Source organism: Centroberyx gerrardi, chromosome 23, assembly GCF_048128805.1.
Source record: "Centroberyx gerrardi isolate f3 chromosome 23, fCenGer3.hap1.cur.20231027, whole genome shotgun sequence".
NCBI lineage: Eukaryota > Metazoa > Chordata > Actinopteri > Beryciformes > Berycidae > Centroberyx > Centroberyx gerrardi.
Window position 1 is genome coordinate 16687376 of NC_136019.1, and position 21975 is coordinate 16709350.

A 21975-nucleotide genomic window follows, 5' to 3' on the forward strand; every position below is an offset into this window, starting at 1 on the left:
CAGGTAACAGGATACCATGATGGTTACCTCATGACTAATAGGACTGGAGGGATCTCTCTCTCTCTGTCTGTCTGTCTCTCTCTCTCTCTCTCTCTCTCTCTCTCTCACACACACACACACACACACACACACACACACACACACACACACACATTAATGCCCCCATTAGCTCATCATTCGTCCTGTTGTCGTTTTTGGGCCAGTAAATCCCCCCCAATCCACCCACCCACCCCTCCGCACTTTATCCATGACATCCCATAGGCTATGCCACCCACACAAACTGATGTTCTCACACACGCGCAAACCCTCACACACACTTACACGATCGTTTCGTATGTACATGCACACACACGCACTCACTAAATCCAAGCTCGCAGTCTCACATTAGCCTGATTTACTGGTGCAATTACAGTCTGAATTCCAGCTCTGTGCAGAAAGAGGGAAAAACAGGAGAAAGATACACCTAACTCGCCGTTTCACGTCTCCCATCACTTTGTCATACTTTAATCTACGGGAGAAAAAAATAAAAAAGGAGCCTCTTTCGTCAATCACTCTCTCTTCTGCTCCTCCTGCGGTATCTCATGCCTTCCCTGTTCTCCCCAGCATCTTTCACTCCTTTCAATTATATAATGTTTCCAGCTTTCCCGCCGTCCCCTCTTTGTAGGGGCTTCCTCTCAGGCAGAACCTGGCTGTGACATTGTCTGTCCTTGCAGGATTACAGCGCCCGCGAAGACGCGGAGGAGGGCGACCCTCGCCGCATGCGTTCCGCTCCGCCGGAGGGTTCAAACCCCGCGACTAGAAAGCGACCCGCGAAACGCCGCGTGTGTCTGAAACCAAAACTTCCCTTTGGGACAGTGAGCTGTCTGATCTTCCTATTGTAAGTGACTTTGAGTCAACTTTGTAGCAACGCTGCTGATGGTGACTTTCAGACGATGCGGAGGTAATGCTGAAAAATTGGCAAAATAATGTTGAGAGAGTGGAGGCTAGGGTTCGACCTTTATTGGGTTTCGGAGGCCAATATAAATATTTATGGATTGAAGCTGCCAATTTTTTGTGCTGATATTCAATATCTTCAAATTTGACAATTTTAATGCCAAAAAAGTTCAAAAAATTTCAAAGTAGACTGGATGCTAAAACTCACTTAGGGCAATAATAATAACATATTCCTGTATACTTTTGTGGAATCTGATCAAAATATCAATCACAATGACAATCAATTCAGGCTAAGGGTTTCCATCAATCACACAATAAATATGTAATTAAACAAACTGCATCATATCCATCATATTGGAGACAACACTGATCCATTTTTTAATAAAAGGCCAAATCAATATATCAGTCCAACCACAGTTGAGACAGTATTGAAGCTCTATTTCGATAACATTGAGACCTCTTTGAAGAAATACTTGAAACATCACAGGTGAAGTAATAGTGAAACAAACCTCTTTGAAGGACATACGGTCAAACAATGTTGGGCCTATTTCTCGCTCTCAGGTTCGATATGTAGGTTACACGTCTTTTGGAGAAATGGAGAGCAGAGGAACAGGGGGGGAAAAGGGAAGGGGAGAAGTTGCTGGAGTGAAGGACGAGCGTCTGGTAAAACAGGAAGCAAGGAACGATGCAAAAAAAAAAGAGGGAAGTGGGTCAACGGTCTGAAGGGAGGAACGTGACAGCGATCTGTGACACGTAGCGAGAGAGAAAGAAAGTGAAAAGCGAAAGGGAAGATGGCGAGGGGGGAGAGAGAGGCGGGGTTTCTAAATTAAGAAAAAGGGAAGCGGAGGGGTGAAAAAGGAGGAGGAGGAAGAGAGAGCGAGGGTGAAAAAGAGAGAGAAAGAAGGGAAGAGGCAGAATCCATGGGAGGCAGGAGTTGTTGGAGGAAAGGGCCTCTTAAATGTCACTCCTTTCTGGGTGATATTAATGGCAAATGTCAAAGACTCAGAACTTATAACAAGTTTAGTTCTCCTAAATACACACATACACACACACACACACACACACACACACACACACACACACACAATGTTTTTCCCTTAAGAGGGTGACTTTTGGAAGGAGGCAGTGAGCGAGTGGGCCTGCAGAGCGGCAGAGGCGCTGTACATCTTAAAGACTGTAATTACACATAACTGTCAGTCTAATTAAGGCTTTTAATGAACTCTATGAGAGCTCAGAAAGAACAAAAACCACCAGCCACTGGGACCATGTCGGTGCACGTGCGTGTGTGTGTGTGTGTGTGATAGATGGGTCTCAAAGAGGCATGCGCACATACAAGCCAACACAATCACACTTTTGTGTGAGTGTGTGTGTGCATCTTTGAGACCCACCATGTAACACAGATGGACACACACACACGTGCATGTGTCCCCCATCTCCTAGTGAGCAACCCGCTCCACATACACACACTTCAATACCCCTCTCTCACCCTTTCTGATTGGTTCGTTCCTTGTCTTATACAGTACTTTGTAACTTTATTAAGAAATGTGCTATGCAAATCTAGTCATTTGTGTATTATTGTTATCATTATTATCCCCCTCTCTTATCAGCAGTAGTTGTAGTACTACTAGCAGTACTGTAGCAGTAGCACAAGTAGTGGTGGTAGTCATATTAGTATTAGTAGTAAATGTGGTAGTAATCGTAGTAGTAGTAGTAATAATAGCAGCAGTAGTAGTAGTAATAACAATAGTAATAGCAGTAGTAGTAGTAGTAGTAGTAGTAGTAGTAGCAGTAATAGTAGTGCTAATAATAATAGTAGTAGCAGCAGTAGTATTAGTAATAGTAATAGCAATATTAATGATAGCAGTAACAGTAGTAGTAGTAGTAGTTATAGTACTTATAATAATAATAGTAGTAGCAGTAGTACTGTATTAGTGATAGTAGTCATCTCCTCCTTTCTGTACTTCATACATCCTCTCTCTTTTCTTCACATAGATCAGACATTCTACATTTTTCAGCCCATGACCCAAGCTGGTTAAATTTAGTGTCACTGTGGGATACACTACTACTCCTTTCATGTCGGGGGACCACAAGAAGGACGCCTGCGGTCCATTCTGGGCCTCCAACCCACAGTTTAAGAAACACTAGAGACATAGAAAACACTCTGTCTTCTCTCTTTCTCATCTCTTCCCACTTGCCTTCTCCCGCTGCATGCCATTTTCTCAACCAACGACTATGTCATATGGACAACGGGCACACACACACACACACATACACACACACACACACACACACACACACACACACAGAAGCACTTTAAACCTGGCACAGTTTTAGTGTTTAAATGCACCAGCCAAGACTCGACTATAACACAATCCTGACTAGCATGGAGGTCTTGCTAATGGATCAACAGAGAAACAGTACAATGCAGGAGTGTGTGTGTATGTTTGCCTTAAATGTCCTTGAACCATGACTGTAATACTTGAGTACTGAATCATGCTTGGGTGAGTGTGTATGTGTGTGTGTGTGTGTGTGTGTGTGTGTGTGTGTGTGTGTGTTCTCTGTATGCATAGGCCTGCAGTATATGTGCCTGTGTGCTGGCATTTAGATGTTTTTTTCCTCATCTTTAACAGTACAACCCCGTCCTCTTCCTCACCACCCCCCACCATCACTCTTGTTTCCAAAAGAGGAAAGCGAGAGAAACGCACACACACACACACACACACACACACACACAGAACATGGGAGCCAGCCAGCCGAAATAATACATCTTGACATCTGTGCCTGCACACTGCTCGAGGGAGCGATCGGAGAGAGAGAGAGCAAGTGAGAGCAAAAGAGAGAGAGAGAGAGAGAGAGAGAGAGAGAGAGAGAGAGAGAGAGAGAGAGAGAGAGATTGAGAGAGAGAGAGAGGGCGGAGTGGAAAGAAGGAGAAGGGTGAGATATGAAGGGTAAAATGATGGACAGCAGAAGGCATAGGGCAATTATATGGGGGGATGTGTGTGTGTGTGTGTGTGTGTGTGTGTGTGCGTGTGTGTGTGCGTGTACACGTCTACATGTGTGAAACTGAGTGAGAGAGAGGAAGAGAGTGATGACAGATCTGTTTGTTTAGCTCCTCTGTGATTAAGGCAGCCTGCTAGAAGCTGTGTGCTTAGCTGTATGCCAGTCTGTCTCTATTTTACCCTGTGTGTGTGTGTATGTGTGTATGTGTGTGTGTGTGTGCGCCTGTCTATGCTTTTCAGAAACCTGGGTGTGTTTGTGCTCTGTATGCGTCAGTCTGTCTTAATTTCTGAAGTGTGTGCGCGTGTGTGTATATATGTGTGCGTGTGTGTGTGTGTCTTAAAGCGTGTTTGCCTGTCATGAGCCTGTCTTACTTTTGATGCATGTGAGTGTGTGTGTTTCTGCCTTGTCTGCATCTCCTCCCCGAATGTGTGTTTACCGTCTGATCTCCCGGTCTAGTTTGCTTAAGTGAAATCATCTACGGGTGTCTGGTGCAAGTGAGACTGGAAAAACCTGTGTGTGTGTGTGTGTGTGTGTGTGTGTGTGTGTGTGTGTGTGTGTGTGTGTTAGGTTGACTGAGGGACACGCTCATTAGTAAAATGTTTCTCTAGGTGCTGTCCTGAGGTTTGTTTGCATTCTTGTCTGTTTGACTTAGAGTTTATTTCATCTGCCAGCTTACATCTCTCTCTCTCTCTCTCTCCCTCTCTCTCTCTCTCCCTCTCCCAACTTAATTTTCAAGTTCAACAAGATTTATTGGCAAGATACGATCACTCTTATACTGCCAAAGCATAAGTACATAACGCCAAAATATGTAGAGGTAGATAAAAAAAAAACACGGGTATACCAGCTGTAAATGTGACTCATACTAAAAATACAGAAAACCATTACTATGTGATACTTTATTGACTTTACTGATTGATCCAATCTCACCGTCTAACCATCTATTTTCACAGATAAGTTGCTTTCCAACACTGAAAAACCAGTACTGAAGGACTGTGGACTTCCCATTCTGCTTTAAATAAGCGATACATTCAAAACCCAGGGAGGCCTATTGGTTAGAGACTGTCCCGTAACAGAAGGGTCACAGGTTTGATCCCTGCAGCAGCCTATGTGTGTCCACCAGCATCCATGTGTCCTGTCAAAGTGTCCTTACGCAAGACACTGGACCCACTGAACCCCTCCCTGCTCACTCACTGTAAGGAGAGGATCATCAGCGAAATGTGTAAATAATGATGTGATGCTTCACTGATTCCTATGAGGAAACTCTCTCTTCTCTTGCTGGTAGGGATTCAGTATCGTGCTCAAGGTCCTCTGGTTGAACATGGCCTCTCTCAACACTAGGAGACCCTGCTGCCCAATCGCAATCATGTTGCGTTCGGGTGCTGGTGGGACGGTTCGACATACGGGACTTCCAAGCCGGCTGCTCAACAGAACTGCATTCACATGCTATTTTGTCGGAAAATCAAACCCGGAAGACGAGTGATGAACAAACACGGACGTCTAGAAAAGGATGATGTGTATTTGAGTGCTTCTTGCTTGTAAAAAGCACTTGCTACAATGCTAGCAGTTTCTTCATGAGAACAATGAGGAGATAAAGCATGTCAGGTATGTGAGAAAGTAGGGTTTTTTTTGTTGATTTTCCCACCATGTTGAGGCGGTTAAAGGTTATCATTGTGTCATAACTCAGCTTTCTTCATTATCTGCCTTTGAATGTCATTCATGTGACATTTCCAAGCAGGAAAGCTGTTTTTTCCCATACATCCGATAGCATGTGAAAGCAGGGTGAACCATAACATAATACTTCCCTGTGTCTCTCTTTTCTCATCCCTCCTCCACTCGCTTTTTCCTCGCCGTCTAGAACTTGGTGCAGGAATGCGAGGGAGGAGAGAGAGAGCAGCTCAAAGAGACACAGAGAGTAATAAATGAACAATACAGAAAGAGAGAGAGAGAGAGAGAGAGAGAGAGCCAGCCGGAGACAGAGCGACAGACGCGGAGAGTGACAGAAATAGAGAATGAGACGGAGGCGCAGAGGAGGGAAAGTGAGAGTTTCCCACCTGGGTAAAACTTTTAACAGGGTCAAGTGTGAGGTCCCAGTGTAAAAACAACCCGGTCTAATTCATATTTTAAATGTGCCATTCACACGCAGCGCTGAACAGCACTTCTCTGAGTACAAACACACACAAATATATACACACACAGCTCCCACAGGATCACAGCCCACTGCTCTTACCTCCAAGGACTGCTAGCAGCTCTTTTAAAGGCCTGATGCTTAAACCAAGCGGAAAACACAAGAGCCACGCCAAAACATTGGAAACGGGAGACATTTCTCACTCTCAGATTGACTGACAAAGCCCGAGATAAAAAGAACTGATTCTCCGGTTTAAGGATTGATAGAAGAGTGGTGTACCTCTCATAATCCAACACTGCTCGCACTCGGGGAGCAAAAAGAGTGCACTTCAACTACAGTGTCTTCAATGAGGGGCGCTTAGCTAAAAATATCATTTCCACAGGAGCACTCGAGATAAAAAGGTAGCACAAATCCCACAAAAACAGGCAGAAACGTGTTCGCGTCTCGTATAACGCGTGAGCCCTAAATAAACTATGACTAATCTGTCACTTTGTGTCTTATATTTGAGGGTGGAGCGACCTTCTTCTGTCTGAGCGCTGCCATTACATCTTCGATTACTTAATCAGTAATCCGTTTAAAGCAGACTGCTCCAAGTGCCATAAATCTGTCCCGCTCATCTAATCTTCAATTCATCACGCATTTCCTAATCATACTCCAAAAATAACAAACCTGGAATTACTTACTCGTCGCTTTTTGTGCTGCGGCGAGGCAGGCCAAATGTAATCTATCAAAAGGTTTATGCTGTGTATATGAACCACTAAAGACTAGCAAACTACCCCGTTAGCCTTTTTATATTGTCAAAAAAAAAGAGAAAAATACAGGACTTTACTTTTAATTAAAGCTTCAGATAATGTGAAATGTAACAGCAATAATGTAATGGTGCTTAATGTAATAGCGCTTTCCTGGCCAGGTCAGCATTGTAAAACCAGATCCTAAATCTTCAAAAGGGACAAACCTGGATAAATAAAGGTTAAACCAATAAAACAAGCCGGCCCATTCTCCATTAAACCTCGTCTTTCCTCCCAGGCGGCCGGCTTCCAGAGGCCATGACAGTGGAACTGTTGCTAGAGATGAGGTAAGAAGCCACTGGCCCGTTTACCGCAACAGGGCCCTCTTCTCTCGCGGAGCCACCAAGAGAGCAGCCGAGCGAGGCTGGAGGTGCCAATGAATTAGTCCACTGTTTTCACTCATTATGCCAGACTGACTGCCTCACTTTTTCTCTGTCTTTATTTACACCCTTTTCTTCATCTCCGACTTCTCTGGCACCGCACACACACACACACAGCCAACAAAGACCCCGCTCATAATGAGGGCACAGGGGTGTGTGAGTGTGTGTGTTATTCTGTGTGCAATTAGTATGTGTGTGTGTGTGTGGAGGGAGGAGGATTATGGCAGTTCCAAAGCCATGAATAGGGGCCAGGCTGGGCCTTGGCCCTGGCTGAATTAATTACTCTAATTAGCTTCTTAATTGCATATATTAAACCAGTGGTTAGGCGCGCTGGAGCCACAGTTAGGGCCTGGATCTGGATCTGGAGCTGGTGTTGGGGGTGGGCATGGGCAGACAAAAGGGTATTACAGACACACACACACTCACACACACACACACAGAACCGACAAGCCAGCCCCACCCTCCCCCACCCACTCGAGGTGGGCTGAAGTGGAGAAACGAGACCAAGCGCTCCCCTCCATGGTGGGGCTATTCAATTATCCCACCCCCACCCCACCCTCGCCCCTCCTCATCAATATATAATCAGCGCATACAGCAGCAGCAGCAGATGTGTGGCACTAATATGGACTGTAAACCCCCCAAAGGGAGCAGAGAGGATTAATATTAGAACTACAGGGAGCAGTTGAAGCCGTCTTCATTCACTCTGGTGGAACTCTCCGCTGTATCGGTTACACGCGGCCCGGCGCAGCGCTCCCAGTGTCATTCAAGAAGCCAAGCCCCGGCCCGCACTGATTTGCGCCCCGATCCGCCCTCTGGCCCCCCGTCTGTGGCCCCCGCCGCCACGTCACATAGACTTACACGGACGATGACAACATCAGGGCCATTAGTTCCACCCCCGTTACCCTGCCCGGCTTTTTTGGCTCTCGCGTTTTTGTGCATTCTCAACGATTATCAAAAACTTGGCTCGCCGATGCGGACAACATGCATCAAATTAAGCTTTTTGGCTTGGGTTGACCCTGGAGGAAAAGAAGCCAGGGAGAGAGAGAGAGAGAGAGAGCGAGAAACAGATCCTCTAGCCAATGAGAAAAAGGGGGGAAAGGATGGAGGGATTTGGGGCAGGACGGTGGGAGGCGGAGGGGGTAAAACTGCCGAAAATGCCTTGTTGTATTTGTGAAATGCACCCAAAGTATCTCGCAACAATGTTGATTAGTTGAGAACAAGTAAACAGCCAGTCCGCTAATGACTCTATCTTCAATAAACAAGTGGAACACGCACGCGCGCACACACACACACACACACACACACACACACACACAGAATAGCGCACACACACAGACACACTCAGTGATAATGATGTTCTTTGTGCAGTTTTTGGGGGTAATTAGGGCTGCTTAAACGCTGGTTAAAAAGGATTTGTGGCTGATTGTTTGTCCTCGGGTCTTTGAGCCGCGGGCCCTCCTGTTCAGCCAGAGTGTCAACGCCTGTCTTCTTCTACTATCTTCTACCATCTTCTTCTACTCCTTTCCTCCTCGCAGCCCGCAAACATCCCTCTTTCACCAGCCCCGGCCCACTCCATCCCTTCCTCCGCTTCCCTTTCTCCCTCTTGCTCCAATTATCCTAGCATGTCTGTTTCCCTATAATTTACCCTTTCTCTCTCTCTTCCTCCTCCTCCTCCTCTTCCTCTCTCTCTCTCTCTTCCTCTGGTGAACAGCTGCCGGCTCCAATCCTTCTCCAACACTATAATCTCTCTCCTCACACATGGCAAAGATCACGCCTGTCTACTTACAGACAAGCTTTCCCCAAAAACAACACCAGCGCTGGCTTTCTGAGTGATGATTTATAAATGAGTGTAGTTTACACACAGGGTCTGTCCACTTTTCACACACTTTCCACACACACACACCATTGCTGTGTGTGTGTGTGCGCAGCTACGCGTCTGTCCGTGTGAATGTGTTCATTATGTTGATCAGGGGTCATGTTTGCGTGAACCTAGACACTAAATCAAAGCTATATTAGCAGGCTAATGCATTCTACCCATGGCAGAGGTCAGCCGAGAGGTGCGCTCGTTTTAAACTCCCCCATGTCTGATTGCCGGGAAACACATCTTTCTGCAAAAGGTTCCTCGGCAGAAGGCAGTGGCACAATGACGCCTTTGTCTGTCAAGCTGCGATGGGGAGCGAGAAAAGTTTATGTGTGTGTGTGTGTGTGTGTGTGTGTGTATGTGTGTGTGTGTGTGTGTGTGAGACAGAGAGACAGTGTAGGAAGGTTAAATGAATCATACAATGTTAACCAGGCCCAATCCAATTAGGGAGGGATTCTTCTTGTCTGACCTTTAACAGGAGAGACGCATTCACACTCACTCACGCAATCACCCCACCCCCCACCATCAAACACACACACACACACACACACACACACACACACACACACACACACACACACACACACACACACACAGCCTTCACAAAATCCCACACAAACACACAAACATGGCACTCACGCAAGTGCACACAAACACCCACAAATGCACCCCCTGCCCTCACACACACACACACTCACACACTCAAACACAACATCACACACTCACTCATGCAAGCACACACAAACACACACACACACACACACACAGAGCCAATCTCACAGACAGTAGCACGGCTCTGGCTGCTGACCTAAATCGGCCAGGCGATCTGTCACTTTCTCTTACTCACACTCAGCACACATCTTTTTTTCATCTTTTTCCCTCTTCCTCTCCCTTTCTTTCTCTCCCTCCCTCTCTCTTTTCTTGCCAAAATATCCCTCGCTCTCTCCCAGTGTCACTTTACATCAGCTCATCCCCGTCCCCATCTTCTCTCCTATTTCTCTTTAACAGAAATGCCTTGGCCTCTCTCATAGCAAAAAGCAATATTGGTGTCAGCATATGTTGCATGTTGACAGTGGCTTTGCAGTGATGTGCACAAGAAAAAAATCTCTATATATTAACTGAAACTGTATGTCAGATGCATCTCTGCCTTGATCAATTTAAACACTTATTTTGTCAATTGGCCTGGTATTAAGGTTGTAAATGCATGTATGCGTGTGTGTGTGTGTGTGTGTATTTGTGTTGTTAAAGTACAGTAGAATTATATGATACCTTTAATATCTAATATATCCTTCTGATTGAATGTGCAGAGTTGTTGAATGTATATATGTAGTGATATGCATTTTCTACTTTCTAGCATCTATCTATAGAGGTGCAGGTAAACTTTATTATCCATAGAGGAGAAATGTGTTTGATCATATGCATTAAACAACATCCACATGAAAAATATACATATATATACAATAGTATAAGACAACAATATCATAAAATACACAGGTTAGTTAGGCTGTTCTGGACCTGTTCTTGTATTATGTGCCAGCATTAAAGGTGTTGATATATGATATAAGACCAATGCCTGCACATTTACTATACTAGATCAATAAAGTGTCTCTGATTCTAATTCTGAACTGCATCAATATGAATATGATATTAGTCCTCCATCCAATAATCCACTTCAGTGGTTCTGGAAGCGGGGGTCCGTCAGGGGGTCTCTGGCAAAATGAGGAACAGTTTCATTCCACTGTAATTGAATTTACTTGCAGTTGGAGAATGTATAAGAACGACTGTTGTAAGCATAGGTTTCACTCTCACTGCTATTCTCTGCTCATGTACAGCTGTACAACTCAATACTGAATCAACAACAACTCAAATCTTCCCATATGGGTCCCTGGGACAAACTCAAATGGGGGCTGGTGGCGTAAAGTGTGTCTATTTGGGGGTGCGTGACATGAAAACACTCAAGAACGCCTGATAGAGTTCACACTGCTTCCCTCCTCCTTCACCCCCCCACTCCTCCCATCCCTCTTCCCTCTCTCCTTGCCTCGTATTTACTCCTATCTGCTCCCCGTTGACTGTGGTTGCCTCAGCGCCTGGCGGGAGACTCGAATCGCAGGGCTTAAACTTCCTCAAATATTCAGCAGATATAGATTTCTCCGAGTCCCTGGCTCCCCCACCTCTTCGACCCGGCTCCTCCCCATCTATCCCTCCCTACATCCCTCCATCCCTTCCCCACCCCTTGCTCACTGCAGTCACAAACAAACTTGTGCGTGCGCACACACACACACACACACACGCAGCCACGCACGTACGCACACGGGGAATCATAAACTAACGCAGAGTGGCGGAGGAGTGCAGCTCATTTAGGCTGCAGTGCAGCGTTTCCTTCCGCTTCCTCTCCTCCATTGTCTTTTCTCCCTCTCTCTCTCTCTCTCGCCCTCTGTTTCGCTGTCTTTCCACGTCTCTCTCTCTCTCTTCATGTCTGAATTTCTCACTTTCTCCTCCCTCTGTCCTCCCTCCCTTCCTCCCATCTGGATTCTGTGCTGAATTCTGTGTCGTTTATTTCAGCTTAACCCTGCTAAATAAACCAGTGACTACCTCTGCATTATTGAACACTTCGACACTGCTGTCTGCACGCACTGCGCTGGCACCGCGCTGTCCGACAATTAGACCACACACACACACACACACACACGCCCCCCCACACACATCCAGACACAACCACACACACACACAGGAGACCCAACAAGTTGCACACAGAGACACAAACACACAAAACAGGCAAAAACCAACCAACCAACAAAGACCGAAAGGGTTACACACAGATGCAAGAACATATATACACACACACACACATACACACACACGCATACACAGAGACCAGAATAAAGACAGAGACAAAAAACGCAGAGGAAAAGAGACAGATGGATAGAGGAGAAAGACAAACAGAGGGAGAGAGAGAGAGCGAGGCACAATGCAGAGAAAAACAATAGTGAGTCAAAGAGAGAGAAAATAAAGTTTGCAGAGAGGAGATGCGAGATGCCGTGGTATGCAAATGACTACCATACTCAGGCAGGCTCTTTGCAAACACACCCATATGCACAAACACACCATTAACTTTCTCCAAAACTCATAAACTTATCCCCAAAACACACACACACGCGCGCACGCACACACACACGCCCAAACACGCACAAACACAGAGAGTTACTTCTCTGCGTGTAAAGGCTCCAGTCAGCTCTTCTATTATTCATATTAGTGGGGGTTGTTTATCTCTGCCATTGTGCAACGGCAGCACCAGGCTCTCCGCAAAGCCCCGGGGGCCCTACTCCCTAAACACACCACTGGGAGCCATTCATACACACTCACACACAGACACACACACACACACACACAGACAGTTGCACACATGCACAATTTAAGCCAACACAAATGGTCATAGATGGACACACACACAACGCCATACCTGCAGATATCTGCACCACACACACACACACACACACACTAACCCAAGTGACATCATACCATCTGTCTCAGTATGCAGCAACAACAACACTGCAATCCCACTGCTACTGCCCCTTATACCACCACACAACAGACCAAACTCTGAGTGTGTGTGTGTGTGTGTGTGTGTGTAGGTGTGTGTGTGAAGCTTGAGCTATTTTGAGACCGTGTGTGTGTGTGTGTGTGTGTGTGTGTGTGTACAACCACAAGGCTGCTTGTACGCCAATACGTGTGTGAGTGCATATATTTGTGAGAATGCCCCTGTGTATGGCTATGTGAGCATGCATATGTTAGTGCGTGCACCAAGGAAGAGTGCTGATTGAGTGTGTGTGTATGTGTGTGTGTGTGTGTGTGTGTGTGTGTGAGAACGAGAGCGATCACTCACATATGTGGAGAAATGAGATCATATATATGTTGCCTGTAAGCATGTGTGAGCCTGCAATCATTCACTGGTGCGTGTGCCAGTTGGGATCATGTCTGTGTTCTCTGTGTTCAAACATGTATGTGAGCGTGTGTGTCTGCATTCATTCATTTGTGTGTGTGCATGTGTGTGTGTGTGCGTGTGTGCCATTCCCCTGACAGCAGCAGCGGTGATTGAAAGTGACCGCAGTGTTTCAGTGTCACCCGGTAGACGAGAAGCCGTGTCTGTGTGTCAACTGACACTCACATCCCATTCACATCAACCACACACATCATGACAAACTGACCCCTCTCTCTCTCTCTCTCTCTCTCTCTCTCTCTCTTTCCTATGTCATCTTTCATCCTCCCCCTATTCCTCTTTCTCCATCTTTCTCCATTTTCCTCCTCCCTCTCTGTCTCATCCTCTCTCTGTCCCACCAGCCTTCACTTCCATCACTCAATCTCCGAGGGAAAAAGACATCAGCTTGACTGCCTAGCCAGCCTCGGGTCAAACGGGATTCACAAATACTTTTAATGATTTGTTTCGGCCCACTTTAGCACCAGATGGGCGGTGCTTACCACACGGGACGCTACACTGAGCCCCGGAAAGATCAGACGATTACAGGAAAGTATGTGAAAATCAAGAGTATACGTTTCAGTGATTAGACAATTTACTGGATGCTATCTGAATTGTCCCAGAGCAGTAAACCCCACCCGTCCGACACTCCACGCAGCTTAAAACAAACATGAATTATTTGCAAAACCTCCTCTCTTTCATGCCTCTGTCTCTCAGACATTTGTCAAACTGGTTCAGAAGTTTGGAGATACTGAGCGTTCTAGTTTTCATATGCCATCTGGCAAATCTCATGTATACGTCTTCTCAATTTGCATTTTACACCCACTTAAATAAACATATAAAAAAGTCTATGTCCTGGCACATGTGAGGACCCATCTGCAGAGCTACACTATATAAATAACTCACTTTTATCTTGGATATCAGAGGCTCTACATATTTTCCCACTGATCCCTTGCCCTCCCTTCTCCTGTAATTGTCTGCAACTTTGTTTAACAAGTTATTGATGCGTGGTGAGTGAATATGAAAATATGACGCAGACTGCCCCTTCAACTGTGGATCAATAGGAACCATCTGATCTTTGAGGGTCTGCTTGACCTAACCAGCTGACACCGGATCAGTTTTAATGAAGCAGTCAGCCCTTCTTTTCTTCTTGTGTGTAAGCCTTCCGCTAAGCTGCCAGACTGAATCCAGATCAGCTGCATGGGAGATGGTTTCATCCCGCAGCTCTCGCTATAAAGACTCACGTCATCAAGACCGCACTCTGATTGTGTGTGTATGTGTGTGTGTGTGTGAGGGGTGTGTGTTACACAAGGCCCTGGCGCCTGCTTTCAAAGGATTCATTAAAAGCAGTGAAAGGCTTGATCTGCGGTTCGGGTTGATGTACTGTGCCTGTAGATTTGAATGGTGAAAAGAAAAATAGGGAGAGAAACTAGAGTGGAGAGACAGAGAGGGAGAGGGAGAGAGAGAGAGAGAGAGAGAGAGAGAGAGAGGGAGAGAGAGAGAGAGAGAGAGAGAGAGAGAGAGTAAAAAGGTCGGAGAATGTGAGAAATATAAGAAGGTTTACATAAACTTTTGACCTCTTGCAGTGAATGAAAACAATAATCAATGAGTAGAACTAATCAATTTCCTCTCCCTCTCCCTCTGTATATCGCTCTCCCCCGGGGTTCGGAAGTGAAGGATTACATATAATGAGATTCAAGTAATCTGATTACAAAACAGTGGTAGCTATAATTCATTAGTTACTGTAAAAACACAGTAATCACATTGGAAACGTTTTTAAAAAATAAATTACGTTTTTGGATTACTTGATAGATTAACTTGTCTGATGGGATAAAAAACACATTTAGACTCCAAGACACAAACATTATATTATATATTATATTACTTTGTCTTGAAATTATGAATGATACTGCTTGTAGATGAGGATAACACAAATTTAAAGAAATTGTTCTTTAGCAGCATTTTCTATGGATTCTCTCTCTTTCTTTCTTTCTTTCTCTCTCTCTCTCTCTCTCTCTCTCTCTCCCTCTCTCTGTGTCCTATCAGTGTGTGCTTGGTCCACAGTGAATGAATTAAATCATGCTAAGCTATAGGTTAATTAGAAAAAGATTTCCCCGAGGCAAACGCTTGTGCATACATCGGTGGCCTCACACACACACACACACATGCACGTAACATGGCCAAACGTACACACATTCACACACACTCTCTCACACACACACACACACTGCTCAACATGCACGCTATCCTCCCTATAGAGCCGGTTAGCACGCGCAGGCTGGATATGTTGCTCCAAATGAACAGTAAGATTAAGAGTTATTAATTATCACACAGCCTCATTAAGTACACAGAAGCGCTGCTGAGAGACGGAGGACAATTCTTCATTAACTGCATGTCTTCCTGGGCTCAGTGTGCATTATCGGCATGCTATCCGCTGAAGGTATCAATAAGTTATCAGCCCCAAGCGCTCCCTACAATCAGCTACTCCGCTGTCTCTTCACCTCGCCAAGTCTCCCTCTTCAAATGTGTGTGTGTGTGTGTGTGTGTGCGTGCGTGACCTTGTGCTGCAGCCCCTCATTGATCGGGCTGGAGCTGTCAATCGATCAGTCTGGTCTGTGTGAGGAGATAAAGGTGTTTCTATCTGTGGACACTCCGGTTGCCAGGTGGGACTGGAGAACGGCGATGCCCAAAATAGAGCCTGTGGGGCCAAAATCTGGCCCTCTGCTGAACTCTTTTCGGCCCTCCAGAGTGTTCAGAGAGTGGGGACATATTCTGTTTGCTCTATTGCGATGCTATTTTAGACTGATGTTAAAATAACTTGCTGATTGCTTGTCATATTAACAAAATACCATGGTGATGCCTGCTATGTTACATTTCTAAATTGTCAATGTGCAGTAGCATGTTTTTTACCTATAGGCAATTACTCATGTTATGTTTTGGCCTAAAGAACTTTTGGCCTCTGTGCTGTAAACACTATGAACTGTGTCTAAGAAATAATTAACAGCTAGATCTGGCAACCCCCAAATTTTCTTACGGATATTTATAACTCAAAGTTCTGTGGTGGAGAGCAACACTTGGATAGACCGCTTCGGTCTATGCAAACTAGCGCGCTCGCATGCAAATACACTGAATGAACAAAATATCATGGACACTTTTCATGAAGGGCACTGATGGAGTGAATCCAGGTAAAAGCCATTGTCCCTCATTGATTCCCATTATTAAATCTCTACCAATCACAAAGGAGGAGATGTACAGTAGATAAAGAGAAGCAGAGGAGTTAGAGAAGGATTGTGAAGCTTTGAGACAACTGAGATGTGGATTGTGCAAAAGTGGCTGCAACTCAATATGAGGAAGATGCACCAATATAACTGAAAGATCTTGGCATTTCACAGAGAGATGTTGTATGTTTTCCACTGATAAATATCCACCATAACACACAGCACATTTGAAGCAAACACTGGCGTATTGGCATTATTTCACATTTATACTCTTAACACTGACCAAAAATAGAGAATAACTCAATATATGAGTGTATTTACATGCTGATAAATTGAATTTATGTGAGCTAACAGTTGATTTTAGCTATCAGGTGATCTTTAATGTAGCCCGCTGATCTCAGTTACACATTTGAAAGAGCTGTTCAGGCTCTGTTGTTCAGCATCTGTCATTCACGTAATCAGCAGCAGGTATCGGATAGCATTAATTTTCCTCCCTAGTTATCAGCATCAAACCCTAAAATTCCTGTATTCATTGGGCCCTGAGGTGCACACACACACACACACACACACACACACACACACACACACATATACTGTACATGGTGGCTTACTGAGCTAAGCCACCTCGCCATATCTAATCTGAGAGAAATACTTGTATGCTGATAATGTTGCAGGGCGCAGGCGAAATATGCCCCGCGCCCCACCCCTCTCTCCACAAACACGCCGGGTACGAGGAGCGATAGGGAAAAACCAAGCGCACCTGAAACCGGCGAACAAATATAGAACACAAAAAAGGCATGAGGGACCGAGTTCGCTTCACAGACTTCGAGAGATCTTCTATTCCCTTTGTCTCTCTCTCGCTATCTCTCTGTCTCTCGCTCTCTCTATCTCCATCTCTCTGTCTTTCCATTCACTCCCCCACTTCCTCCTCCTGGCTCTGCTCGTTCCATTGTTTTTTTTTCTTCTTTTTTTTCCCCCCACAGATGAAAAGAAGTGAAAAGAGCATTTGCACACCTGAGTGAATAAAGCTTGCAGGTGCGTGGGAGGAGAGCTGTGGGAATCAAACAGGGTCTCTCTCTCTCTCTCTCTCTCTCTCTATGTTGCTCTCTCTCTCACTCCTGGGGTGTTTTTACAGTGCCGGTGTTTGTATTGGAAGCTCGTGGGTGTGTGTATGCATGCAGGCGAGCGTGTGTGTGTTTTGCGTGTACGAAAAGTGTGCATTATCCCAATTGTGCGTGTGAGTGTCGAAGGCTCTCGGCTCCCTGGCTGTATTTAAAAACAACCCCCAGGTTTCGGCTGACACGACCTTTACTTCCAGATTGTTCCGTGCGATACCGACGCTTGGCCCGGTTCGCCTTGATGACCTCATCAGGTCTTCACACAACCTAACTCCAAACAAACCTCCTGAATAAACCAAAACAAACTGTGCTTTGCCATTCGCGGTCACTGCAAGGCTGGCAGTAACAATAAACAGGCCCGGGGCCAGCTGAGCTGCCAGGCAGGACAGAGACACAGCAGTGATAGACACACACACACACACACACACACACACACACACTTACACAATGACACCGAAACACACATGCAATCACACTTCACTGAACACTAAATCCCACACAAAATGGACAAAGGAAGGGACACACTGCAAAAAATGAAAAGTAAAAGTAATTTTATCTTGTATCCTGACATATAAAGCTTATTTTTAGTCAAATTATGTCACTGCACTGGCAGATCAGTTGGCTAGTTTCAATAAATGTGACTATTTTTCAACTGAAACGAGGCACATGGTCTGAAATTAGTGAAATCATCTAACCGTGCAGTAAGATAATTTGCCTGTAAGTATCCTGCAGTAAGGTCGATGAGTCAGGACACAAAAAAAAAAAAAAAGACTTACCAAGCTTAGGATTTTTTGCAGTGCACACAAGTCGCATATGTGCCCGCGCACCGGATCACACACAATCCTCAAACCTAATTACCCTAAACACACACACACGCCCAATCATCGCCATCATCACCGAAATAAACAAACACACTCAGCCACAATCAGAAATCAACCATGCAATCATAACAACCCCCCATCCTCCCTACGCTCACCACAATAAAGCTCTCTCTCTCACACACATACACACACACAGACACACGCGCACTCGACTCACCGATGATGTAGTAGTCGTGCATGCTCTTGAACTCGTGGCCCCAGAGGTTGGGCGAGAACTCCTGGAACTTGATGGTGAAGCGGCGTTCGCGGGTGGGCTCGTCGCAGGTCAGCACGATGTTGGGCGCGCCCATGACCTCGCAGCGGTCCGCCTGCTCCCGCGACGACACCAGGTACAGCTTGTAGAACTCGTACTCCGGCGTGGACCTGGCGCTGTCCTGCGGCGGGCAGATCAGGTCCAGCCGGTCCCCGATCTGAGGGTACAGGACATAGCCCTTGTCGTCCCGGAACCTGGAGGTACGGAGAGGTGGAGGGAGAAGGAGGGGGGAAGAAAGAAAGAGGAGAGAAGGAAGGAAGGAAGGAAGGGAGGGAGGTTGGAGGGAAGTAATGAAAGTCATGAAAAGTCATGAAAAAAGAGGAAAGAAACGGAGAAAGAAAGGAGGCAAGGAAGGAATGAAGGAAAGAAGGAAAGATGGAAGGGAGGAAGGAAGGAAGGGAGGAAGGAAGGAAAAACAAAGGAAGGAAGAGAGGAAGTAAGGAAGGAAGGAAGTAAGGGAGTAAACAAAAGGAGTAATGAAAAGGAAAGAGAAAAAGTGGAAAGAAAAGGAAAGAAAGGAAGAGAGGAAGGAAAGAAGGAAGGAAGGAAGGAAGGAAGGAAGGAATCCAGGCAGAGGATGGAGGGAGTCGGGGGAGGGAGAGAAGGCAGAGAGTCATTAGTTAGTGTCATTTGCTTCCTACAGCGGCCATATAAACCAGTTCAGAGCCACCTGTAGTTCCTGCTGTAGGAGCCAACAGATGGTTCCTTTACCTCTCTTGTCCTCTCTTACTTCTCTCTCTCTCTTTTCTCTCCTTCACAGGAACAGGTGCTTTTACAGAGGAACTGCTGCTCGCTCAACTGTACAAATAGATTTCACCAGACAAGCTCACGCACTCCCCTGTCGACCCCAGTGATGTGGTGCTAAATCAAAAAGGCAGGGAAACTATGACCTCCGGTTGATGATCATCATAAGGCAAACCACCGCCAGTGTGTAAACAAAAATTGATTAAATTCACAGAAAAGCAATAATTTATGCTTTTCCTGCTTAAAACACCCTATCCTCATACGACTTCCATCAGTTTGATACTACTTACTATGATGTGTACTATGAATTCATGCCATGAAGATTTGTGTCAGCCTCAAAAAGTGGGTAAACTCTATTCTGAAAATAAAAAGGTTGGCAAACTGAGGTAAACTAGACATAAGTGTATCAGGTTCACACATTCTCATATGCTCAAGTGCATAAACAACCTACATTGTATAGTAGCAGAATAGAACAGAATAGAATATGTTAAGAGATATATTTCAAAACATACAAAAATGTATTTGTACATGCAGATGACATTCAGTCGAAATATATTCTGAGTGACTAAAATCTAGTTTAGGAGCTTGAAGCAGTGCATTGGAAGTTAAAGTATTTCCAATATTCACAATATATTTCAAATGAATGTCACGTACTAATGTATAAATACATCGTTTTGGTCATTTTTGTATATTTTGTAACTCTAAACATATTCTGAAGTGGTTTGACAAAATATAGGGCCGGGGTTTTATTAAAAATTGGATATCTGTCACATCGTCCACCTCAGATGTGATGGATGATGCACTGTGTTTGATTACATATTTATTGTATACTTGATCAATGCTACACTGGGGGAAAAACAGAATTCTTGTAGTTTTGGGAATATTTTTGGCATGAAAATGCGCAAAAGATATCAAATATCAACACAAAATATTGGCTATAAGCAGAATCCAAAAAATATTGGTATCGGCCTTAAAAACCCATATCAGTCAAACCCTAGTTAGAAGTATAAGTGAAATGTATTTTATGCAGTATGGAGGGTCTGTAATTACAAGATGTAATGCTCGGCTCACTGTGGCTGCACAGCAACGCTTTTAAAGGTCTTCTCAGAGCGCAGAGCGTGAAACATGGCGGCCAGGGAGACATAAAGTCACCAAATGACTCAGACACTCAGTCATTCCCCTCACAGCACAGGGCCATCTCCAGCTGACAAGGCTAAATGCTATCAGTTAGCGAGTTAAGCTAGCTCAACGCACCTGAGGCCTACGATGACTTTAACGATCCGTGCTAGCATGCTTGGCTAACAGCAGAAAAAACAGAAAACAGTCTATGCGCGCTCACGGTGACCTTATCTCAAGTGCAGGGTTAAAATAAATGTCAGTACTGATAGAGGGAAGGAAACTGCTAACGGTAGCATTCACCTGACACGGATGGGGAGATTTGTTATGGGTTTTCTGTAGCGTTAGCATACTGCCAGCATGTTAAATGGCGCTCCAACTCAGAAAGCGAGGGGAAGAGAAGCCCACTTTCTGTAACCTCAGACCCTAATGTTGAGTTTCAGTGAAAGATAATGACATATATTTCTGTTTCCAACAAAACCATGAAAAGACAAACGCATTATTTTTTTGTTGTAAAAAATGACATGATTCAGGGTCACAAACCATGCAAGGAATTATGATGTAGCTACAGTTGGAATCTCAAAAAGACACAACAATAGCTACCAAGCTAGCATTAGCACCAAGTAACATTTTGCAAGATGTTGTCTAATTTTGAAAATGCCAGAATTGCTGTGAAACTTTCTAGCTTTAACAAAACTCCTCAAAAATAGATTCTAGGTCTATATACATAAAATACAGCATATGCTTTACATCACAGTATGCAAGTTTAGCTGCTAGCCAGTTAGCATTTTAGTGGTTTAAGACAACCAGATTTTACTGGGCCACACATTTGTTTCTCAAAAGCAACAAGGAACAGTTATGAGGCCAGGAAAAGTTATGAGAGCTTCATTTGGAAAAGATAGGTGAATTTTAACATTGGTGTAAATGGGGAGTCTCTGCTTCTTTTTCTGCTCGCGTCCTTCCCCTCAGTGTAGGCTATATCTATCTTTTAGGACTGCGAGGGAACGGCGTGCGCCCGTGGTAAATTGAGATGTAAGCTTTATCTGTTGGCGTGTTTGGCTGGCGGCGAACACCGGGGGGAAACGGAGACTGGAGCACGTCGAATGAATGGCGGAGGAGTTTTAACCGAGGCGGGCCCAGAGGCCTGCTGGGAAGCCGCTGTTCCACTTCTCATTACCGAGGTCACCCGGGGTTATCACCGAATACTTAGACTGGAGAGGAAGGCACTCAGCCTCACTCAACACACACACACACACACACGCTTCACCTTTCTCTCAGTCCCAGACAGGCAAGCGCATGCACTCGCACCATTTATAGAATATGAATTGTAAACATTGGTGGGGGTTGCTGAGGCTTCTCCAGCGAAGCCTAAACAGAAAGAGCTATACACACACACACACACACACGCAGGCCCATACAAATACCTTCCTGCTGACACAAAAGGTTTGCCCAAACATATCCACCCACATCCAAACACACGGGTTTAGCTTTCCCTAAACATGCACCCTGAGACACACCGACACACACGCACCGGCAAACACATGCACACACACTCAAAAAAAACAAACACCTTTTGCTTCCTGCA

General features: G+C 45.2%; 1 protein-coding gene across 1 annotated transcript in view; it reads right to left on the bottom strand.

Moving 5' to 3' along the window:
* Positions 1–21975, bottom strand: part of efnb3b (ephrin-B3b) — a 71862-nt gene that overhangs the window by 16887 nt on the left and 33000 nt on the right. The window contains exon 2 of the mRNA XM_071916263.2: positions 18435–18724. Coding sequence (XP_071772364.1) covers positions 18435–18724 — 290 coding nt within the window. The remainder of the gene's footprint in view (positions 1–18434; positions 18725–21975) is intronic.